General features: G+C 35.5%; 1 protein-coding gene across 4 annotated transcripts in view; it reads left to right on the plus strand.

Annotated features, from left to right (window-relative positions):
* The window catches only part of CDH19 (cadherin 19), a 230,725-nt gene that overhangs the window by 146,678 nt on the left and 58,057 nt on the right, over positions 1-25,990 (plus strand). For 3 of the 4 annotated variants that reach the window (XM_074274235.1, XM_074274226.1, XM_074274243.1), the window contains 3 exons: positions 629-793; positions 2,856-3,037; positions 3,660-3,913. In XM_074274235.1, the coding sequence (XP_074130336.1) occupies positions 629-793; positions 2,856-3,037; positions 3,660-3,913 (601 nt within the window). The remainder of the gene's footprint in view (positions 1-628; positions 794-2,855; positions 3,038-3,659; positions 3,914-25,990) is intronic. The other variant, XM_074274253.1, reaches the window with a different exon arrangement.

Consider the following 25,990-nt stretch of genomic DNA (forward strand, 5'->3'; position numbering starts at 1 on the left):
AATATAATACAACTATAATAATTTAAAATGTTTGAGAATGAGAGGCAACTGATGTAGTTTGTAGAAAGTCTTTCTGGATTCATGTTTCATCTTTAATATATGGTATCACTCTAGCCAAGTTGTTCTAGCTAGATGTGCCTGGAGATCATTCTCTAAAAACATTACAGATCAGTTGCATTTGGACATTAGTATATAGAGCTATCTAAATTCAAGTTACATTCACCAGAGTTAATATAGTTTCTGGGTCCAGAAATGGAGTGATATTGTGTGGTTTGGTATCATAAAAACATGTCTGATTTTTAATCAAGAAGTCATAAGTCTGCCTCCTTGCTCAAGCATTTGTTAGCTAATTGTCCATAGGAAAATATTTCTGTTTTTCAATTTCCTCATCTATAAAATTAATGACAGTGCTTAGAAAACATAGTTTCTATAAAATATAAATTATAATTATTTACAGGCTCTTACTCTGTCAATTGCCCTCTTCTCCTTTATGCTTAAGTTTTAGATTTTCCTTAGAGTACAAGAATGATCTAATTAATGTTAAAGCTTAATGTATACTACAGAATGTTTAAAGAATTTTGTGAGATGACTAAATCATTAATAACAGAATGGTTGCTATTATTTCAAGGAATTCTAAGAATTTCTTCACAAATGGATCGAGAGGCTAAAGACCAATATTTGGTTGTTGTTCAAGCTACAGATATGCTTGGTCTTCCAGGAGGACTTTCTGGCACAACAACTGTCACAATTAATCTATCTGATGTCAATGATAACAGACCTATATTCCAACTCGGTAAGTAACAGAATGGCTTAAATTTTAATTATTAAAAAAATTTGCAGCAATTTAGGTAGATGCTCTTTTTGTGACTTTAACTTTAATAGGAAACAAGTAATGCCAGATCTTGTATAATATAAATTTATATTAAACAATTAAAATTCAACTTATTTTTATGTGTTTTTGCTTAAGTGTTTATGGAATAATTTGCTCAAACAATACTTTGAGATAGATAGTACTCATATATTTTATTCATATCACACACATTAGGAAACTAAGGCTCAAGAATGAAATTTGTTAAAGATATTTTCCAACTCCAGGGAATGGAGGTGATTTTTATTGCTTCTAGTTTTATTTTTAAAGCAGAATAACATTGTCCCAAATGAAATATTCTTCTGCTCAAATGAAATAATCAGGTGACCAGATAGTTTAAGGAATTATTATGTTTTAGATAATTTAAGATAAGAATCCTATGCCAGAGGAAAGGTCAAAGAATTTGTTGCCTCATATACCTGTTGCTATTCAAATATTTCAATTTTGTGTTTGTGACCTCATTTGGTATTTTCTTGGCTAAGTACTGGAGTAGTTTTTCCTTCTCGAAACCATTTTACAAATAAAGAACTGAGGCAAACATAGTTAGGTGACTTGCCTGGTATAACAGAGCTAGTAAATGCTCAAGGCTAGATTTGAACTCACAAAGTTGAGTCTTCTTGATTTTTAGCTCTGGCACTCTATTGATTGTGTCACCTAGATACTCATATAATTTGTTTGCTTAACTCATGAACTAACCTGTGAAAAAACACCATTTCAGTGTCTAAAAGTGTTAAATTTCAAGGCAAGACTTGATTATTAGTAACAAATACAATTTCGAACCAGATTTTGTCTCTCTCTGTCTCTCTCTCTCTCTCTCTCTCTCTCTCTCTGTCTCTCTCTCTCTCTCTCTCTCTCTCTCTCTCTCTCTCTCTCTCTCTCTCTCTCTCTTCAACTTAATTTTTCTTAAGGGTTTTTATATTCCCTAGGATGAGAAATCTATATTTTCTTTCACAACCTGACTTTTATGGAAATGTTTTGCATAAATTCATATGTGATTTATTAATTGTGGGTGGGGAATAGGAAAAGAATCTAGAACTCAAAAATATAAAAAATATAAAAATTGTTTTGAATGTAACTAGGGAAAATATTAAATAAATTAATTTAAGACAAAAAGAAACCAAATTGAGCTAGATCTAGAATCGAGTAACAATATGGAGTCAGTATGGTTTGTTCAATCCCCACAATTAATTATTTTGTAAATTCCCCCAATTTCCTCAAAACAAAATTTGAAGAGAGTATACCCAGGCCTAATTTTTGGCTAAGATGATTACTAGCACCTTGTGTGACACAGACTCCTAATACTTTTTATTTTATGAATTATTAATGATTACTCAGTAATAGGGTGGTTAGTTATCAATAGAGTTGATAAGCTAAACATAATGTTGCATCTCTTGCAGTTCTCTCCAAAACTGGTTCTGAAGGAGAAATTACTTGTATATGATTTTAAATTTGTGGATTACAATGGAAAAACAATAGTTTTCCCAAAATTATTTCAATCTGTCTTTCAGTTACTTAGATTCAAAATCATAGGATCCGAAGATTTTTGGGGGGAAGAGGTTTTAGAGAACAACTAATTCAAATTTCTCATTTTGTAGCCAAGAAAGCTAAAACCCAAAGAGACCAAATAATTTGCCATAGATCTTTTTTAGGGAAGATTTTATCCAATGTCCTAAAACTCCATAGTGACTGTATAAAATTCCTTGTTTCTTAGAATCATGTTTAACTCATCTCTTCTACTTTGATAAGCAGTCATTCAGTAGATCATCTTGATTCTTCATTTCTAATATTCATCATAGTCATGCAGAGTTTTAAAATAATATAAAAATTGAGAAGTGAAGGGAGAAGAAAGGGTAAATAAAGAGATTTTAAATAAAAACAGATTTTTCAAATTATAATCTATATAGTCAGAAAGCTTGGGTAGTAGTTACATATGTCTTTAGGAAAGCATAATTGTGTAAATGTTCTATCTTTTTTTTTTTTTTTGAAGGACTTTATCATATGAATGTCTCTGAATCTGCACCAATTGGAACTTCCATAGGAATAATCATGGCAGAAGACAGTGATATAGGAGAGAATGCAAAAATGAATTACAGTATTGAAGATGGTTCAAATATCTTTGACATTATCACCAATAACGAGACACAGGAAGGAATAGTTGTATTAAAAAAGGTATTTATGCTCAATAGGAAAATAGCATATAAAGACAAATAGTTGAAAAGTAATGAGTAACAGAGTGTTATTTTATGTAACAGTTAGATTGTCTTCCTGTGATAGTCACCTTAATTAAAAAAAATGACAATTGTAGAAGGGAAATGAAATTTATTACAAAATTAGAAGATTGTCACTAATCCTAAATATATAGTCAGGGAAATTAGAAGAGCTTTTTTTTTTTTTTTTCTATTGATGGCATAGCTTATGAATTCAATTTGAATGTTTAAAAATTTATGTTAATAATTCCATAGGAAATTTCAAAAGCTTTGTAATATGTTTAAACATAGTTATTATTACAAAACAACTTTCATTATCATCAAATGACAAAATGGACTGCCTTAATTGTACTGACTACTTACTCTTTACCATTCCAGTTAGTGAAGATGTCAGACTAAGTATAAAAGTTAAAATATATTAATTGCTTACAGACAATATGTGCTTAAGTAGGACAGCTTAATATTTCAATCATTTTTTAACATTTTAAAACACTTTAAAGTAAATATACCAGTAATTATCTATATTTAACTTTGCAATACTAGAGAAAATGTATTTAATAATACTATAATCTGTTTCTATGTAGAAACTGGATTATGAGAAACAACGGCAATACAGTGTTCGAGCAAAGGTTACCAACAGATTCATTGATGAATATTTTCCAAAGGATGAAAATTCTGGGCAAAGTACTATTATTAAAATCAGAGTGGAAGATGCTGATGAACCTCCAGTTTTCTCCCATCTAGAGTATCTAATGGAAATTGCTGAAGAAACTCCCTTTGGTTCATATGTGGGGTCTGTATTTGCTAGAGATCCAGATATAACCAACTCACCAATAAGGTATTGTTGGGTTCTTACTAAGTGATAATAAAATAATGAGATATTAGGTTCTTACTAAGTGCTAAATCTGTACTTAACAGTTCTCTAGTTCTGGCCTTTACTGGGAGTTTTACTTGTAAACTCCTAAGCTTGCATGCTTAGGAGGAGCAAGTTCATTGGTTGAAGTAATTTTTCCCAGAAGATTTTGTGTTATCCCATGCCCATTCTCTGGGAGGATAAAAGAGGGCGTCTCTTGAGAGATAGAGAAGAGTCTCTGCTCTAGGCCAGAGTTGAGGTGGCTCTCTGGAGGAAGAAGTCTCTCCTCTAGACCAGAGAGGGATTGGCAGTTTCTGAAGACAACAGCAGAGTACAATATGATCATCTCCATAGATGCAAAGAAAGTATTTGATAAAATCCAACATCCATTTCTACTAAAAATGCTTGAGAGTATAGGAATAAATGGAGTATTCCTTAAAATAATAAGGAGCATATAATATAAACCATCAGTAAACATCATATGTAATGGAGATAAACTGGAATCTTTCCCTGTAAGATCAGGAGTGAAACAAGGTTGCCCACTATCACCATTACTATTCAATATAGTACTAAAAACGCTAGCCTTGGCAATAAGAGCTGAGAAAGAGATTCAAGGAATTTGAGTAGGAAATGAGGAAATCAAACTCTCACTCTTTGCAGATGACATGATGGTATACTTAGAGAACCCCAAAGGCTCTGCTAAAAACCTATTAGAAATAATTCAGAACTTTAGCAAATTTGCAGGATAAAAAATAAATCCACATAAATCCTCAGCATTTTTATACATTACCAACAACAATCTAACAGCAAGAGATACAAAGAGAAATTCCATTCCAAACAAATGTTGAGAGTATAAAATATTTGGGAATCCATCTACCAAAGAAAAGTCAGGAATTATATGAGAAAAATTACAAAACACTTGCCACAAAAATAAAGTCATATTTAAATAATTGGAAAGGCATTGAGTGGTCTTGGATAGGCCAAGCAAATATAATTAAGATGACAATACTCCCTAAACTAATCTATTTATTTAGTGCTATACCAATCAGACTATCCTGTGATTGAAGAGATTGACTCTGTAGGTCAAAAAAGGAGAAAATATGCACCTTCAGATTTGAATAAAATTAAAGATGTGAAAAAAGGTTGTACCCTTTATGGGGCTACATCAGCTTATGTTAAAATGTTACTAGATGGTTTTTCTTATGAAGTCCTAACCCCAAATGATTGGAAATCCATAGCAAGGATATGTCTAGAACCTGGACAAAATTTGTTATGGCTTGCAGATCATGAATTATGTAAAATCCAAGTCAGATGCAATTTGGAAATAGGAGTTAACATAAAATTCACTTTTGAGCACTTAGCTGGTGAAGGTCGGTATGGAGAGAATTCAGAACAGATTAATTATACCATGAAAATATGTGAGCAAATTGCTAAGGCTGCAATAAAAGCTTGGGTTGTCCTCCCTGGACAGAAAGATTGGGGGGAGGCTTTCACTAAAATAGAGCAAGGTCCCAATGAACCTTTTGCAGATTTTGTAGGATGTTTGCAAACTACTGTCAAAAGAACTATTGGAGAAAATGCAGTTACAGAAATAATGAACAGACATCTGGCTAAGGAAAATGCCATTGAGATTTGCAAAAGAATTATATGGGGATTAGACAGAGATGCTCCTTTAGAGGAGATCATAAGACACTGTGCTACAGTGGGAACAAATGCTTTTTACACCCAGACTATGATGAACATGGAAAGACAGGGTCCCTCCTGGCAAGGGACTTCTAGAGAAACTCGGCGATGTTTTCAATGTGGAAAAATTGGACATCTAAGAGCTCAGTGTAAATATGGAGATACAGTGAGAAGACAGGGTGAGAGAAGACATAAAACTCCATGTCCAAAATGCCACAAGGGTCTCCACTGGGCCTCTGAATGTAGATTGACACAGGGAAATGAGAGGCAGGGCCCAGCTTCAGCCCCCCAAGTGGGGCATGATGGCAGCCGAGGTTACATCCAGAAAATTTTAAGACATGATCAATCAATCAAAAGGCAATCAGATGGAAAAAAGGGATTGAAATTAGGAAAAATAGAATTGTGTGCAGTAGAGACTACTGAAATTCTCCCTGGAGAAGTGAAATCTGTTCCTGTTGAGCCTATCGATCCTTGGCCTCCAGGCACAGTAGACTTGACCATTTCACCTTCTGAGAGTGCCTACTAACAGTGTCCATCCATACACTGATGTGGGAAACTGGAGAATGTGTAGCTAATATCCTAGTCACTAACAGAGATAGACAATGTGTGATTTATCAACCAGGAGAAGTAGTAGCATCAGGCTTATTGTTATATACCCCTAATAAGCAACCTGGTGATAGTCAACTAGATTCTGACTCCAATGAACAAAATCCAAGAATATATTGGACAGCAGCTATGACAGCTGACTGACCTATGCTTACTATTTATATAAATGGAACACCATTTGAAGGATTGGTAGACACGGGTGCAGATCTTACAGTTATTAGAGGTGCCAATTGGCCCAGTCACTGGCCAAAGATTAAGGCAGACACCTATATGTCTGGGGTAGGAGGATCAATAGCAGCAGAAGTTAGTGCTAGGCCTTTGAGATGGATATTTGAAGGTAAAACAGGAGTTTTTATTCCTTTTGTGGTTGAAAAAATCCCCATCAATCTGTGGGGAGGAGACATTTTACAGCAGATTGGATTACAAATAAGCACTTTGGCTTTTTAGGCAGGGTGTTGTTGAAGGCCTAACCTGCACTTTCACTAGTTCCTATTCAGTGGAAGACTGATTGACCAGTGTGGGTAGAACAGTGGCCCTTAAGAAGTGATAAAATTCAGGCCTTATTAGACATAGTGAACAAACAACTTGACCAAGGACACTTGCAGCCTTCTCTAAGTCCTTGGAATTCCCCAGTATTTGTGGTGAAAAAGAAATCTGGAAAATGGAGGATGTTAACTGATCTAAGAAGAATAAATGAACAGATAGAAACTATGGGAACTATTCAACCTGGAATTCCATCTCTTCCTCAGTTGCCTAGAGAATGGCCTCTTTGGGTAATAGACATTAAGGATTGTTTCTATTCTGTTCCTCTAGATACGGAGGATATGAAAAGATTTGCTTTTTCAGTGCCTAGTGTTAATTTGGCTGAGCCTTATAAAATATATGAATGGACAGTTTTGCCACAGGGAATGAAAAACAGCCCTACTATGTGCCAAATGTATCATGCTGCTGCTCTTACTCCAGTAAGAAAAGCATTTCCAAAAGTAATATTGTTACATTATATGGATGATATTTTGGGATGTGCACTTGAGGAACACATGTTAGAAGCATGTCTACAAAAGACCATGGAAACACTAAAATACTACAAACTGCATATATTTACAGAAAAAAATTCAAAGACATGCTCTTTTTCAATATTTAGGATATGAAGTATATACTAAGACACTTTTTTAAGAACAGAGAAGTTGAACACCTTAAATGATTTCCAAAAATTAATAGGAGATATGCAATGGATGAGTCCAGTGTTAGGCTTAACTACCAATCAACTACAACCTCTATATGACATTTTAAGGAGAGACAGTGCTTTACATTCACCATGCCAGCTTACAAAAGAAGCACAAGAGGCTTTGAGAGAAGTTGAACTGGCTTTATTCAATGTGGTTGAAAGAGTCACTCAAAAACCCTTGGAAATATCAGTTTTTGCTACAAAAGAGGCACCCACAACAGTCCTTCATCAAGGAGACAGTGTGATTGAGTGGGTGTACCTCCCAGCACAACCAGAATAAAGCCTTATGCCTTACCCAGTGCTTGTGGCTAGAATTTTATTAAAGGCTATTAAGAGAGTAATACAATTATCTGGGAAAAGTCCTGAAAAAATATACATGTTCTATACTAATGCACAAATTAATGTATACTGTGAGACCATCCCAAAATGACAAATTTTATTGGCCACAGCTCCAAATTTTGCACATGGATCTCCATTAAAGAAAACCTGGCTACTACATAATTGGCGATGGATTTTTGAAAAAAAGGTTTCTAAGTTTCCTCTTAAAGGACCAACAATCTTTACAGATGCTGCCGAAGAAAATATTTGTGCTGTATATTCTCATGATTTAACCATAAAGAGAGTAATCAGGACTGGTTTTCAGTCCACTCAACAGAATGAATTATTTACTATCATGCTAACTCTTATTTTTTACCCAGAAGACGTAAATATAATTACTGATTCAGCCTATTCAGTAGGTGTAGTACAAAGAATTGCCACAGCCCAAATAAAATTTGCAGCCTCTAATATTTATCAGCTCTTTAAGGAACTTCAAGAGCAAGTGAGAAAGCATCCAGGCAAGATTTATATCTTGCATGTCCACTCACATAGTGGACTTCCAGGTCCTATTTTTGATGGAAGTTCAAAGGCAGATAGCCTGTTAACCATGTTAGCTAGTACTCCTTTATTCTCATTCTAAGAATCATTATGCTGCTCGAGCTTTATGTTTACAATTTGGAATAACAAGAAAGGAAGCTAGGAGCATAGTAAAAAGCTATACAGCTTGCCTTCCTTTCCACACTCCTACACTCCCTCCAGGGAAGAATCCTCCTGGTTTGAGACCCAATGAAATCTGGCAAATGGATGTGACCCACTATAAATCTTTTGGTTGTCTGTCTTTCATCTACGTGGCGGTAGATACCTTTGCAAGATTCACTTTTGCAGTGACAATAGCAAAAGAGACAGCCTGAGTGGTCACTGAATTCCTTATCCAAGCATTTGCAATTATGGGTGTGCCACAGGAAATAAAAACAGATAATGGACCTGCATATACTTCTAAACATTTTGTGCACTTCTGTGTGCAGTATAAGATTTTGCACACTACTGGAATAGCTTTTAATCCACAAGATCAGGCAATAGTAGAGAGAAGAAACAGAGACATTAAGACACTCCTCCAAAAACAAAAGAAAGGGGGAGCCACAGGTAACCCTAGAGAACTTCTAAATTTAGTTCTCTATACCATTAATTTTCTAATTTTTGACAAAGATGCACTGGCTCTGGCAGACAGGTTTTATAACCCACCACAAGGGCAGTGTCCAGTTTGAGAAGCTCCACTGTCCTTAGATAATCGCCAGGTGATGAGAAGAGATTTAGAAACTGGTAAATAGAAGGTAATTAGATAGGTTAACTGCCTGGGGGAGAGGGTTTGCTTGTATTTCAACAGATGAAGAAGGAAACAGATAGGTGGCAACAAGCATCAGAGAGAGACAGAAAAAGAGAAAGACCTCAAAACAAAGAGGAAAATCTAAGAAACATCTGACACTGAAAGAGCATGGCTGTTAAAGAACTTTAGAACCAGCAGGAATCATTGGATTTCCTAACACAAGATGAAACTAATGGACAATGGACTTATGGACATTTATAAATTCTCAATTTATGATTATTTGATCATGTTACTTGTTACATACTTCTAGTATGTGCTGTTTTATTATGTTATATAATATGTTATTATGTGTTTATGTAATCTATGTAATTATGTGTAATGCCTCCCATACTGATGTATTTATGTTTCAAGGTCATGACCACCCTATGTTCTAAATCAAAAGAAAGGGGGAGGTGTTAGGTTCTTACTAAGTGCTAATGAGATAAGGAGATATTAGGTTCTTACTAAGTGCTAAGTCGGTACTTAACAATTCTCTAGTTCCGGCCTTTACTGGGAGTTTTACTTGTCAACTCCTGGGGAGGAGCTTGCATGCTTAGGAGGAGCAAGTTCATTGGTTGAAGTAATTTTTTCCAGAAGCCCTTGCATTATCCCATGCCCATTCTCTGGGAAGATAAAATAGGGCATCACTTGAGAGATAGAGAAGAGTCTCTGCTCTAGGCCAGAGTTGAGGCGGCTCTCTGGAGGAAGAAGTCTCTCCTCTAGACCAGTGAGGGATTGGCAGTTTCTGGAGACAACAGAACTTTATAAAGTATACTCTTATTTCAAAGTGTTGGGGAAATAACCATAAAATTAATAGAATAATCATGTTCACTTTGATCTGTATTTTTTGATGTCTTTCAAAACAAACACTATTAAACAGCATTTACTTTATGTACACAAAATTCTCTCAGATTTTCCTCATAATACTACAAATATATAACCATGATATAAAATTTGTGTTTGTTGGAAAACTATCTTCCCAGAAATCAGCCAGAGTCAGGATAATCAAAAGTCTTTATTATTCTTGGTCTTTTGTGGTTGCAGTCAGGGGATTAGATCTAGCAATCTCCACACCTCCTTCCTCTCTCTCCACCACCAGGAGAATGCCTCAATTTCATCCTCCTACTCCACCCACTCATGTCACTTCCCCTCCTTTAAACACACCCACTGATTCAATCAGCACTGAATAGTTGGGGAGGGTCATCCTTCAAACATGTTAATAGAGAATTGTCCAATTGGCAATTAGTCTCACGTACTCCATTTTCCAAGTGCATTTGCTCAGTTCTAGCCCTTTACATCTCCTGCTTTCTTTTGTTTTAGAACACAGGTGGTCACACCATCCCTGACTTCTCAGGGAGGTGAGAACCCCAAAAAGGAGGTGATCATCTCCTCCCTCTGACTTCTCAGAAAGAGATATGAAAGCACTAAAAAGGAGATAATCATGCCCTCTCTGACATCTCAGGAAGGGAGATGAAAAGCACCAAAGGGAAGTGGGGATTGCTAGCGGGTTTCTGGATTGAAGGGTCTTATTAGAGACAAGTATGCACAAACCCATCAACATGGGAGGTATTACACAAGCACATAGCAATAATGTAGAGGCTATTACTGAAAACTCTCCCCACAGTCAGTGCAGGCTCGAGGAAGTGTAACAAACATGAATTGTACATGCAAATAGTGATATAACAAACAATATGAATCAACATGGTGTTGTAAAAGATTTCCAGAAGTCCTAGAAGGAGGGTATGTAAACATCAATCACACATGTCCAAAAGAAATCTATTTTCCATTGCTTCACATGTTAGGGAATCCAATGATCCCAAAGTTTTTGAAGTCCCAATATGTTAGGGAATGCAATGATTCCTACAGGTTTTGAAGTTTTGCAACAGTCTTATGATGCCTCAAAGAATCCAATGATTTCTGAGGACTTTCAAGTCCTACAATAGTCTTATGATGTCTCAGAGAATCCAATGATTCCTGAAGGCTTTCAAGTCCTACAATAGTCTTATCATGTCTTAGAGAATCCAATGATTCCTGAGGGTTTTAAAGTCACACAATAGTCTTATGTCTCAGAGAATCCAAAGATTTCTGAGGATTTTCAAGTCCAACATTTTTGATGTCCATAACTACCAGGTTCTTTCAGTGGTGGGCACACTTAGCAATGGAACCACCCGATGTTTCTTGGGTTTTCTTCTTTGTTTCAAGGGTCTGCTCCATCTCTTTCTGGTGGACAAGGCGAATACGGTTCGTTGGCACCCATATGATTCCTTCTCCATCTGTGGAGATACAAGCAAACCCTCTTCCCCAAGCAGTTAACCTATCTGGTTCCTTCCATTCACCACTTTCTGGGTCTTTCCACATGACCTTGCAATTATCTAAAGACAGTGGAGCTGCTTACATTGGGCACTGTCCTTCCAGTGGGTTATAAAACCTGTCTTCCAGAGCCAGTGCATTTTTGTCAAAAATTAAAAAAAAAATTAATGGTACAGAGAACTAAATTTAGAAGTTCTATAGGGTTATCTATGGCTCCCCCTTTCTTTTATTTTTGGAGGAGAGTCTTAATATCTCCTTCTTCTCTCTACTATTGCCTGCCCTTGAGGATTAAAAGGTATGTAAAATCTTATACTGTGCACAAAAGTGTACAAAATATTTAGAAGTATATGCAGGTCCATTGTCTGTTTTTATTGCTTGTGGCACACACAAAATTGCAAATGCTTGTATAAAGAATTCAGTAACCACTCAGGCTGTCTCTTTTGCTGCTCGCATTGCAAAAGTGAATCCTGAAAAGGATCCACTATGTGCATAAAATACAGACGACCAAAAGATTTATAATGGATCACATCCATTTGCCAAATTTCATTAGGTCTCAAACCACGAGGGTTCTTCCCTGGAGGGACTATAGAAGCATGGAAAGGAAGGCAAGCTGTACAGGGTTTTACTTTGCTCCTAGGTTCTTCTCTTGTTATTCTAAATTGTAAATGTAAAGCTCTTTCAATCACATTGGATAAAGCCACTTCAATTTGTCTGAAAGCCTCTTGAGCTTCTTTTGTAAGCTAGCATGGTGAATTTAAACCACTGTCTCCCCTTAAAATGTCATATAATAGTTGCAATTGACAGATAGTCAAGCCTAGCACAGGACACATCCTTTGGATATCTCTTATCAATTTCTGGAAGTCATTTAAGGTGTTTAGCTTCTCTGTTCTTAAGGAGAGTTTTTGTACTATAAGCACATGAGGATATACTTCATATCCTAAATAATGAAAAGGAGCAAGTCTTTGAATCTTTTCTGAAGCTATGTGCAATTTATAAATCCTTAGTGTTTCTATGGCTTTTTGTAGACATGCTTCTAACATTTGTTCCTCAGGTGCACAACCCAATATATCATCCATGTAATGTAATAACATTACTTTTGGAAATGCTTTTCTTACTGGAGTAAGAGCAGCAACAACATACATTTGGCACACAGTAGGGCTGTTTTTCATTCCCTGTGGCAAAACTGTCCATTCATATCTTTTATAAGGCTCAGCTAAGTTAACACTGGGCACTGAAAAGGTAAATCTTTTCATATCCTCCTTATCTAGAGGGATAGAATAGAAACAATCCTTAATGTCTATAATACACAGAGGCCATTATCTAGGCAACTGAGTAGGAGATGGAAGTCCAGGTTGAATAGTTCCCATAGTTTCCATCTGTTTATTTACCTTTCTTAAATCAGTCACTCCATTTTCCAGATTTCCTTTTTACAACAAATACTGCGGAATTCCAAGGACTTAGAGAAGGTTGTAAATGTCCTTGGTTAAGTTGCTCTTGAACTATGTCTGATAAGGCCTGAATTTTATTACTACCTAAGGGCCACTGTTCTATCCACACTGGTGTATCAGTTTTCTATTGGATAGGAACAGGTGAAAGTGGTGGAAGGTCTTCAACAGCTGCACTGCCTAAAAAACTGAAGTACTAATTTTTAACCCTAATTGTTGTAAAATGTCTCTTCCCAACGATTGATTTTTTTTCAACTATAAAAGATGTAAAAACTCCTGTTTTACCTTCAAATATCTATCCATCTTAAAGGGGTAGCACTAACTTCAGCTGCTATTGATCCTCCTACCCCAGACATGTAGGTGTCTGCCTTAGTCTTTGGCCAATGACTGGGCCAGTTGGCACCTCTAATGACTATGTGATCTGCACCTGTGTCCACCAGTTCTTCTGATGGTATGCCATTTATATAGATGGTGAGCATAAGTCGGTCAGCTGTCACAGCTGCTGTCCAGTATATTCCTGGGTTTTGCTGCTTGGAGTCAGAATGTGGGTGACTATCACCAGGTTGTTTATTAGGGGTCTGTTATCAATAAACACCATGCTACTACTTCCCCTGGCTGATAAGTCACACATTGTCTACCTGTGTTAGTGACGGGGATGTTATTTACACATTCCCCAGTTTCCCACATCAGTGTATGAATGAACACTGTTTTGTAAGTACTCTCAGGACATAAAATGGTCAAGCCTACTGTGCCTGGAGGCAAGGGATCCATAGGCTGGAGAGGAACAGATTTCACTTCTCCAGGGGGTATCTCAGTTGTCCCAGCTGCATACAACTCTGTTCTCCCTAATTGTTGTCCCTTTCTCCCATCAGATGGCTTCCTGGATGATTGGTCATGTCTGGGTATTGGTCTTCTAGGTACTCTCTGGGTGCGCATCAGCTGCCATCATGCCTCAAGTGTTTTTTGCCTGGGGCTCTGGAACTGGGCCCCTCATCCCGTTTTGCCTAATCAATCTACACTCTGATGCCCAATGGAGTCTCTGTTGCATTTTGGACATGGTGTATTGAGTCTTGTTCCCCAACCCTGTTTTCTCACTCTGTCTCTATGCCAACATTGAGCTTTCAGATGTCCTACTTTAACACATTGAAAGCATTGACGAGTCTCTCTGGAAGTCCCTTGCCAAAAGGGACCCTGTCTTCCCATGTTGGGATCTTGGGAAGTCTGCACCATAGCCTAACTGTAAAAGGTATTTGTGCCCACTGTGCACAGTGTCTTATGATCTCCTCTAAAGGAGCATCCTTGTGTAGTACTAGTATTATCCTTCTACAAACCTCATTGGCATTTTCTTTAGCAAGTTGCCTTACCAAAGAGTCTGTTACTGTATTTTCACCATTAGTCCACATGACAACTGTCTGCAAATGTCCCACAAAAATCAGCAAAGGGTTCATTTGGTCCTTGTACAATTTTTGTGAAGGTGTTTCCCTTGTAGTTTTTACTGGGGAGAGAAGCCCATGCTTTGACAGCAGCAGCAGCAATTTGCTCAAATGCTGCTATGGAGTAATTAATCTGTACTGAAGCTTCTGTATAAGAACCTACCTGGTTAGTAGGTCACAGGTGATTGAAGTATTAACTCCACTTTTACTATTTTGTTGGGCTTGTATCCTATAGAGCTCACTATATTCAGAAAGCCATAACAAGTTATGTCCAGGTTCCAAGCACATCCTTGCAATGGATTTCCAGTCACTAGGGGTTAAGAGTCCATAAACCAAATTCTGTAGTAACATCTTAACATAAGCTGATGCAGCCCCATAGAGAATGCAAGTTTTTTTCAGGTCTTTGAGGATGTCTATATCAAAAGGAACATATCTTCTATTTTTTGGCCTGAAGAGTTAAACTGTTGAATCACAGGTAAAATTTGAAGTTTGAAATCACTATCTATTTCTTTTCCTTCTTCTGAAGCTTTAAAAATTGCTTTCTTTAATCTAGTTATAGGAGTTGGTGATTGCTGGGGGGAGGTGCTGATGATATCACTGCCCCTCCCACTACTCCTCCTCCCTCCATCCCTGAAGGTGGAGTTGATGTAGGCCTGTCAATAATCTGCTCTTTAGACTGGGTTGAAGCTTCTTCAAAAGAATCAGAGTCACTACACCCTAGTTCCTCATTTAAATCCTCTTGCCCTGGGGCAAGATTTTGATCTTTCTTTTTTTCCTCACACTTCCTTCCTATATATATACAGAGAGAGAGAGAGAGAGAGAGAGAGAGAGAGAGAGAGAGAGAGAGAGAGAGAGAGAGAGAGAGATGTATAAAATACCTCTGTGGAAATTGAACAATGCCTATTTTTTGTGTTGAATTTTTTCATTAGAAGTCCCACTAGCTTCCAGTTATCTACACTTAGTTTTTCTTCCTCTAAGAACCAGGGGGATGTGTGTTTTAATGTGCCCAAGCGTTTAGCAATCTGTACCCAGGTTATAAGTAAACTCTGCTCCTCAATTATCTTAATTATACTCTCTATAGTACCACTCCTGGGTGGGGATGAAGCTGGGCCTGGAGCTGAGTCTACTGAGGTCAAGGGAATGTCTTTAGCTAACATCTGCCCCATTTCAGCTATAAGAGAGTGCTGGTTTAGCCCTTAACAAAGTAACTTCCTTATTTGTCTATTAGAATATCCACTTAGTCTCCTGGTCACTGGAGGACTTCAATGGAGGTAGGGTGTCTGGTCCGTGTTGGAAGCCAAATGTTGGAACTCTGTTTTCCTAGAAATTAGCTAGAGTCAGGATAATCAAAAGTCTTTATTCTTGGTCTTTTGTGGTTGCAGTGAGGGGATTAGATCTAGCAATCTCCAGACCTCCTTCCTCTCTCTCCACCACCAGGAGAATGCCTCAATTTCTTCCTCTTACTCCACCCACTCCTGTCACTACCCCTCCTTTGTTCACACCCACCGATCCAGCCAACACCTAATAGTTGGGGAAGGTCATCCTTCAAACATGTTAATAGAGAATTATCCAATTGGCAATTAGTCTCACGTGCTCCATTATCCAAGTGTTTTGCTCAGTTCTAGCCCTTTACAGGTATTTACTTATTTGTTTAGTTTGTTGTTTGGTTTTTTAGTGGTGAACAATGAACTTTCACCCTTCAAAAGGTGCAAAAAATACTATATTTTAAACATCATTTAGAGTTGATACATATGTAGTGACGATTGTAATGGTTCCTTTCTTTTTTATATGTTTGAATAAGTTGGCAATGTAATTTGTTAATCACTCAGTTTAACAGACTCACTCAGTTGAGTCAGGAAAAATAATATTTTCATCAGCAGATGGTATTCCCATTACCAGTGAATAGCTTTTTCTCTTCCTAACTTATCTTTGAATTCAATGCAGGTCTAGTAAATGTAGTCTAGAACACATTCAGAAATTATTTGAAAATATAAAACTTTCTGATGCATTATCTCTATCACTTCAATGAGTAATATTTCCCTATTTATTGTTAAGGGCTATGTGTTTTATTTGTACTTATTTTCACATTGTTGTTTCATTTATTTATAAACAAACAATTAAAAACAATTGTTCAGCACAGAGTCAATGTTCAGCATTACCCTAGAGTTTAAGGAGCTGTAGAAGGAATGTAAGACATAGACCATTAATAGAAATTTTTAGATTAATATCAGTACACACACAAACAGACACACAAAGAAAGAATATAATTAAATTTTAAATTGTTAGGTGCTTGTTAATATGCTTTGGAGGTCAGACAATAGACAGGTTAATGAGATCCAGAGATCAAAATGGGCTTTATAGAATAGACAGCACTTGAAATGTGTCTTTATTGTTAGTAGCATATAAGCAAATGGATAGAAGATGAAGCATTCCAGGAAAAGAGAATATGATCAAAAGCTTAGATGCAAGTCTGGAGGTGTAGTTCAATTTGAATCAATATTTTATGTTTATGTTTTATTGAAAATAAGAAATGATATTCATAAAACAAAAAAAGTATACTAAAGCAAAAGAAATGTAGGTAAGAGAGATGGATAGATTATTGTTGTTCAATCATGTCTGACTCTTCCTAATCCCATTTGCAGTTTTTTCAGCCAAGAAAATGGAGTTATTTTCTATGTTCTGCCAATGATTATGTTTAGGCCATGGAAGCCTGTTGCTACAAAGAATGTTGAACCATAAATGCCATCTGAGATGGTAAATGGTGCTTCATAAAATTCTATGGTTTAAAGAGTTGTGAAATAGCTAATTTTACAAATGAAGAAACTTAGACAAATGGGGTTAAATAATTTGTCCAGGAAGTATAATGAAGACAGTTTGTACTCACAAATATGAGTCTTCTTGACACCAGACCTGACATTTTATTCATTGTATCACTGAGGTACAAAGTTTTATTGTGACATGAAAATTTAGAGTTGTCTTCATTTTTATTTTTCTTACAATTAGAAATTTGCAACAATCTTACAGGTCTTTTGCTTCTTTTGAAAACCATTTCACATTCCTTGACTATTTGTTCTTTGCAGTTTTAAATTTTTGAATTGCTTCCCTTTATATACTGAATATCAAACTTAGATCAAATGTTTTATATATATTTTTTAAAATTCCTTCTCTTCAAATTATTGACACATTTAAAAATTTTTTCTTCAAAGAAATATATATTTTTTTCATTTCATTGACACTATCTAGCTTAGTTTTCCTGACTACCTTAATTCCTTGTCTGACAAAGAATCTGTAATAATATAATTTTTCTTCTTTTTTTTTTCATATTGTCATGTTTTACATTTTGGTCAAATCTTTGGAACTTTTTGTGACATATAAGGTTAGTCTATATCTGTAATTGTAAATCTGCTTTAAAGTTGCTATCATTTCTTGTTATATATTTTTCTATTTAAAAATAATTTGTATTTTATTTTTTTCTCAATTACACATATATGAATATTTTAATATTCCTTTTTAAAATTGAGTTTAAAATATTTTCTTACTATCTCTATAACTATCTATAAGAAAGCAAGTAATTTTGCTCAGTCAAACAAAACATATTTCCATGTTATTGTATTGAGAAAGGAAACACAGGTCAAAATAAATAAAATAAAAAGAGAAGGTAAATATTTTTTAATGTATGCTTCAATATGCATTCAATCTTTTTTTAGTTCTTTCTTTGGAGAAGAATAAATCTTTTGCAATTATCTTGAATAATTCTGAGATGATTTCAGAGAATAACTTATTTTTCACAATTGATTTCACACAATATTGCTGATATTGGGTACATTATTTTCTGGTTCTGATCATCTGATTTTGTATCAGTTAATTTAAGTCTTTCCAACTTTTTCTGAGAGTTATCTGCTCATTATTTCTTATAGTGAAATATAATTTAATCACAGGACTTCTATACAAGGACTTCTTTAGCTTTTCCTTAGGTAATGAACATCCCTGCAATTTCCAATTCTTTTGCCATCACAAAAAAATAAAAACAAAAATAAAAATAAAAACTGTTATAAATATGTTTGTATTCATAAATTCTTTTATTTTTTTTTAACAATGTCTTTGGGAGTGTTAATACTGGGTCTAAATCTAAGTAGAGATTTATAGTCCTTTGGACTTGTTTTTAAATTAAATTGGATGGTTGAATCAGTTGAATCAGTTCACAATTCCACCAACACTACATTATTAGTGTCTCAATTTTCCTATATCTCCTTCAATCTATGTAATTTTTCTTTTTTGTCATATTAGCCAATCTGACAGTTGTATGAGTGGGTGTGGTGAGTAGTCCACGATAGTTTTTAGTTTTTTGTTTTTTTGTATTTATCTGATCAATAGCATTATAGATATTTTATATGACTATAAATATGGTTTGATTACTTTGAAAATTGAATATTCATTTCTTTTGAACATTTATAATTTGAGGAATTACTTATTGTTGGTGTTTTTTTTTTTTTCAAAATAAAGTTGACTGAATTCTCCTTATACTTGTGAAATGAAGCCTTTACCAGATAATTTTTTATCACACCTGTCCTTTTAGTTTCTGTCTTCCCTTCTAATATTGGTTGCATTTTTTTTGTGCAAAAATCTTTAAATTGATGTAATCCAAATTTATTTCTTTACTAATTTTTTATACATTCTTCACATCCCTAATTCTTATAAGTAAACTATCCCACATTCTCCTAATTGCTTATAATATCATCCTTTATGTCTAAATCAGGTACCCATTTTGACATTACCTTGGTATATACAATGTAAAACAGCAATCTACTAGTTTCTGGTGATCTGCTTTCCAATTTATCAGTAATCTTTGTCAAAAAGTTCTAAAAGCTTGCATCTTTGAGTTTACAAACAATAAATTACTATAGTTATTTGCTACAATATTTTTATGCCTTATCTGTTCCACTGATCTTTTACTGTTTCTTTGCTAATATCAGATTACTTTGATGATCACTTTGTAATACGTTTTAAGATCTCATATTGCTGAGCAACCTTCCTTCAAGATATTTTTCAATTATTTCTTTGAAATTCTCAATCTTTTAGTCTTCCCAATAAATTTTCTATATTTCCATTTTTTTTTTTGCAATTTTATTGGTATAGAACTGAATAAATATATTAATTCAGGTTGAATTTTATTACAATGACTCAGCAGGTCCCTGAGTTAATTACTCTATTATTTCTCTAATTGTTTAGATCTAACTGTATTTTTGTAATTATTTACATAGTTTCTTGGCTCATCTTAGGAGGCAGACTCTAAAGTATTTTATAATGTCTGCAGTTAATTGTAACATCCATTTCTATTTCTTCTTTCAGGATTTTTTTTATATATATATATATATATTTTATAATATTATCCCTTGTATTCATTTTTCCAAATTACCCCCCCCTCCCTCTATTCCCTCCCCCCGACGACAGGCAATACCATACATTTTACATGTGTTACAATATAGTCTAGGTACAATACATGTGTGCGAATATCATTTTCTTGTTGCACAATAAACATTAGAATCCGAAGGTACATGCAACCTGGGCAGACAGATATTAGTGCTAACAATTTTCATTCCCCTCCCAGTGTTTCTTCTCTGGGTGTAGCTACCTCTGTCCATCATTGATCAACTGGAAGTGAGTTGGATCTTCTTTATGTTGAAGATTTCCACTTCCATCAGAATACATCCTCATACAGTATTGTCGTTGAAGTGTACAGTGATCTTCTGGTTCTGCTCATTTCACTCAGCATCAGTTGATTTAAGTCTCTCCAGGCCTCTCTATATTCCTCCTGCTGGTCATTTCTTACCGAGCAATAATATTCCATAACCTTCATATACCACAATTTACCCAACCATTCTCCAACTGATGGACATCCATTCATCTTCCAGTTTCTAGCTACAACAAAAAGAGCTGCCACAAACATTTTGGCACATATATGTCTCTTTCCGCTCTTTAGTATTTCTTTGGGATATAATCCCAGTAGTAGCGCTGCTGGGTCAAAGGGTATGCACAGTTTGATAACTTTTTGGGCATAATTCCAGATTGCTCTCCAGAATGGCTGGATTCTTTCACCATTCCACCAGCAATGTATTAGTGTCCCAATTTCCCCACATCCCCTCCAACATTTGTCATTATTTGTTCCTGTCATCTTAGCCAATCTGACAGGTGTGTAGTGGTATCTCAGAGTGGTCTTAATTTGCATTTCTCTGATCAGTAGTGATTTGGAACACTCTTTCATGTGAGTGGATATAGTTTCAATTTCTTCCTCTGAGAATTGTCTGTTCATATCTTTGACCATTTATCAATTGGAGAATGGTTCGGTTTCTTATAAATTATGGTCAGTTCTCTATATATTTTGGAAATGAGACCTTTTTCAGAACCTTTGTTTTTAAAAATATTTTCCCAATTTGTTACTTCCCTTCTAATCTTGTTTGCATTAGTATTATTTGTACAGAAACTTTTTAGTTTGATGTAATCAAAATCTTCTATTTTGTGATCAATAATGATCTCTAGTTCTCCTCTGGTCATAAATTCCTTCCTCCTCCACAAGTCTGAGAGGTAGATTATCCTCTGTTCCTCTAATCTATTTATTATCTCCCTCTTTATGCCTAAATCATGGACCCATTTTGATCTTATCTTGGTATATGGTGTTAAGTGTGGATCCATATCTAATTTCTGCCATACTAATTTCCAGTTTTCCCAACAGTTTTTTCCGAATAATGAATTTTTATCCCTAATGTTGGAATCTTTGGGTTTGTCAAAGATTAGATTGCTATAGATGTACCCTTTTTTGTCCTTTGTATCTAATCTGTTCCACTGATCTACCGGTCTATTTCTTAGCCAATACCAAATGGTTTTGGTGACTGCTGCTATATAATATAGCTTTAGATCAGGTACACTTAGACCACCTTCCTCTGAGTTTTTTTTCATTAGTTCCCTTGCAATTCTTGACCTTTTATTCTTCCATATGAATTTTGTTGTTATTTTTTCTAGGTCATTAAAATAGTTTCTTGGGAGTCTGATTGGTATAGCACTAAATAAATAGATTAGTTTGGGGAGTATTGTCATCTTTATTATATTCGCTCGGCCTATCCAAGAGCACTGAATGTCTTTCCAATTATTTAAATCTGATTTTATTTTTGTGGCAAGTGTTTTGTAATTTTTCTCATATAATTCCTGACTTTTCTTTGGTAGATGGATTCCCAAATATTTTATACTCTCAACATTTGTTTGGAATGGAATTTCTCTTTGTATCTCTTGATGTTGCATTTTGTTAGTGATATATAAAAATGCCGAGGATTTATGTGGATTTATTTTGTATCCTGCCACTTTGCTGAAATTTTGAATTATTTCTAGTAGCTTTTTAGCAGAGTCTTTGGGGTTCTCTAAGTATACCATCATGTCATCTGCAAAAAGTGATAGTTTAATTTCCTCATTTCCTACTCTAATTCCTTGAATCTCTTTCTCGGCTCTTATTGCCGAGGCTAGCGTTTCTAGTACTATATTGAATAGTAATGGTGATAGTGGGCAACCTTGTTTCACTCCTGATCTTACTGGGAAAGGTTGCAGTTTATTTCTATTGCATATTATGCTTACTGACGGTCTTAAATATATACTCCTGATTATTCTAAGGAATAATCCATTTATTCCTATACTCTCAAGAGTTTTTAGTAGGAATGGATGTTGGATTTTGTCAAATGCTTTTTCTGCATCTATTGAGATGATCATATGGTTCTTATTAATTTGATTATTAATATGGTCAATTATATTAATAGTTTTCCTAATATTAAACCAGCCCTGCATTCCTGGAATAAATCCTACTTGATCATAGTGTATTATCTTGGAGATGATTTTCTGAAGTCTTTTTGCTAATATCTTATTTAAGATTTTAGCATCAATATTCATTAAGGAGATTGGTCTATAATTTTCTTTCTCAGTTTTCGATCTACCAGGTTTAGGTATCAGTACCATGTCTGTGTCATAAAAGGAGTTTGGTAGGACTCCTTCATCCCCTATTTTTTCAAATAATTTATATAACATTGGGGCTAATTGTTCTTTAAATGTTTGGTAGAATTCACATGTGAATCCATCTGGCCCTGGGGATTTTTTCCTGGGGAGTTGATTAATAGCTTGTTCTATTTCTTTTTCTGAAATGGGACTATTTAAGCAATTTATCTCCTCCTCTGTTAATCTAGGGAGCCTATATTTTTGGAGGAAGTCATCCATTTCACTTAAGTTATCAAATTTATTGGCATAAAGTTGGGCAAAGTAACTCCTTATTATTTCTCTAATTTCCTCTTCATTGGTGGAAAGATCCCCCTTTTCATTTGTAAGACTATCAATTTGATTTTCCTCTTTCTTTTTTTTGATCAAATTTACTAAAGGTTTATCTATTTTATTGGCTTTTTCATAAAACCAACTCTTGGTTTTATTTATTTATTCAATAGTTTTTTTACTTTCAATTTTATTGATTTCTCCTTTTAATTTTTGTATTTCGAGTTTAATTTTTGGTTGGGGGTTTATAATTTGGTCTTTTTCTAGCCTTTTAAGTTGTAAGCCCAATTCGTTAATCTTCTCTTTCTCAATTTTCTTCAAATAAGCCTCTAAAGATATAACATTTCCCCTTATTACTGCTTTAGCTGCATCCCAAAGATTTTGATGTGATGTCTCATCATTATCATTATCTTGGGTGAAATTGTTAATTGTTTCTATAATTTGCTCTTTCACCCAGTCATTCTTTAAGATGAGATTATTCAGTTTCCAATTACTTTTTGGTCTATTTACCCCTAACTTTTTACTGAATGTAGCTTTTATTGCATTGTGATCTTAGAAGAAGGCATTTATTATTTCTGCCTTCCTACATTTAATTTTGAGATCTTTATGTCCTAATATATGGTCAATTTTTGTATAGGATCCATGAACTGCTGAGAAGAAAGTATATTCCTTCCTATTGCCATTCAGTTTTCTCCAAAGGACTATCATACCTAGTTTTTCTAATGTTCTATTTACTTTTAAAATTTCTTTCTTGTTTGTTTTATGGTTTGATTTGTCTAAATCTGAGAGTGCAAGGTTGAGATCTCCCACTATTATAGTTTTACTGTCTATTTCTTCTTGCAGTTCTCTTAACTTTTCCTTTAGAAAGTTAGATGCTATACCGCTTGGTGCATATATGTTTAGTATTGATATGGCTTCATTATTTATGCTACCTTTCAGCAGGATATAGTTTCCTTCCTTATCTTTTTTAACGAGATCTACTTCTGCTTTTGTTTGATCTGAGATAAGGATAGCTACCCCTGCTTTTTTGGCTTTACCTGAAGCATAATAGGCTCTGTTCCAACCTTTTACCTTTACTCTGTATGTATCTCCCTGCTTTAAGTGTGTTTCCTGTAGACAACATATTGTAGGGTTCTGCTTTTTGATCCAATCTGCTATCCGTCTCCGTTTGATGGGATCGTTCATCCCATTAACATTTACAGTTAAAATTACTAATTCTGTGTTTCCTGCCATCGTATTATCCCCAGATTATACTTTTTTCCCTTGACCCCCCTGATCCCCCTCCCCGATATTTAATTTACAGACCCCCCTTTTGTCACGCAACCCTCCCTCTTTTTTTTTTTTTTTAGGATCCCTCCCCCCTCCCTCCAAGTCCCTTCACTTATTCTCCTTTTCCTTTCCCCTTTTCCTCTCCCCCTTTTAATGAGGTGAGAGAAAATTCTCTGAAAAACAAATATGTTAATTATTTACTCTTTGAGCCTCTTCTGATGAGAGTAAGATTCACACAATGATTCTCCCCCTCACTAAGTTCCCTCAGATATGGTGTATTTTCTATGTCTCTTCCTGGGATGTAGTTTCCCTCTTTTTATCACTCCTTCCCCTTTTTCTGAACCGACCTCCTTCCCTTTACCACACCCCCCTTTTTTTCTTTTATATCAGTAAAATCAAATTATCCTTGAGTATTTTTTATATACCCACAACAAAGTTACAGTTCTCAAGGGTTCTGTGTACCTTTTTCTGTTTCTCTTCAGTCTTGTGGATGTAGATCAAATTTTTTGTTTAAGTCTGGTTTTTTTCTTAGAAACATATAGAATTCCTCTGTTTCATTGAATGACCATCTTCTTCCATGGAAAAAGATGCTAAACTTAGCTGGGTAGTTCATTCTTGGTTGCAGTCCTTGATCTTTTGCCTTACGGAATATCAGGTTCCAGGCCCTTCTATCTTTTAATGTGGAGGCAGCCAGATCTTGGGTGACCCTTATTGTGGCACCTTGGTATTTAAATTGTTTTTTTCTAGCTGCTTGCAGGATTTTCTCCTTTGTGTGGTAATTCTGCAGCTTAGCCACAATATTCCATGGTGTTCTTTTGTTAGGGTCTATTTCAGAAGGAGTTCGATGAATTCTTTCCACATCTACTTTCCCTTCTGTTTCTATTATCTCTGGACAGTTCTCTTTGATAATTTCCTGTAAAATAGAATCTAGGCTCTTTTTTTGGTCATAGTTTTCTGGAAGTCCAATAATCCGCAGATTATCTCTCCTAGATCAATTTTCCAGGTCTATAGATTTTCCCAGTAAGTATTTGACGTTGTTCTCCAGCTTCTCATTTTTTTTTGTTTTGTTTGACTGATTCTTGGGTTCTCTGTGAATCATTCATTTCTATTTGTTCCATCCTGACTTTTAAGGAGTTATTTTCTTCTTTCACAGTTTTTAGTTCTTTTTGTAAATGCCCAATTTCGTTTTTAAATGAATTATTTTGCTCTATTGAGTTTTTTTCCATTTCCCTAATTTTTTTTTTTTGAGAATTATTTTCTTTTTCCAATTCAGAAATTCTATTTTCTTGAGACTTTTTTATCTTTTCCAATTCAGAAATCCTACTTTCCTGTGTTTTTTTAACCTTTTCTAATTCACTAATTTTGTTTCCCTGCATGTCCTGTGAATTCTTTATTTTTTCCAACTCCAATTTCAGGACGTTGTTATTCTCTATCATAACTTCCCTTTCTTTTCCCCATTTTTCTTCGATCTCCCTCAATTTTTTAAGAGCTTCTTCTAGGAGAGAGTTATGTGATGGTGGGCAGGAATCGTTCCCCTTTAGGTTGTTGTCTGTTGATTCTCTGCTGTCAACTTCCTCGGGGTTGGATACCCGCTCTTTCTCTGTATAGAAGGAATCTATGGTTTTTCTAGCTTTTTTGCTCATACTTAAAAAAATCTTTTGGGGTCTGTCTCTGGGGTAGGAAATTATTTACTTCTTTACCAGCTTCCTCCCAGACTGGATGGATGCAGCGGCTCCTGAGCCTGAGCTAAGAGAGAGCTCTGGGAGAGAGTTCCCCACCCCCTCCCTGGAAGTGCCTCAGAGGTGATTAGCACTACTGTGCTTCGAGGGCGTAGAATAGTGAAGACAGCACGAAGCCCAGCCTATGTGTCCGGGTGGGGAGTGGATGTCTGCAGCAGGTGACGTGAGAAGCCCCTGCGCTCAAACTGGAAGTGTCTGCCAGAAACCGCGGTCCCTAGTTCAAAGGTTCCGCTTCTCTGGGACTTCCTGGAGCTGAGTTCCACTCCCTCCAGCTAAGCTAGGCAGTGTGTGTTGCCTTGGGCCGTATCCACCCACTTGTCAATCTCTTAACTATTCTCAGGTGGTAGCTGAGGCCACACCCCCTGGTGCCGAG

Source organism: Sminthopsis crassicaudata, chromosome 1 (genome assembly GCF_048593235.1).
Source record: "Sminthopsis crassicaudata isolate SCR6 chromosome 1, ASM4859323v1, whole genome shotgun sequence".
Lineage (NCBI taxonomy): Eukaryota > Metazoa > Chordata > Mammalia > Dasyuromorphia > Dasyuridae > Sminthopsis > Sminthopsis crassicaudata.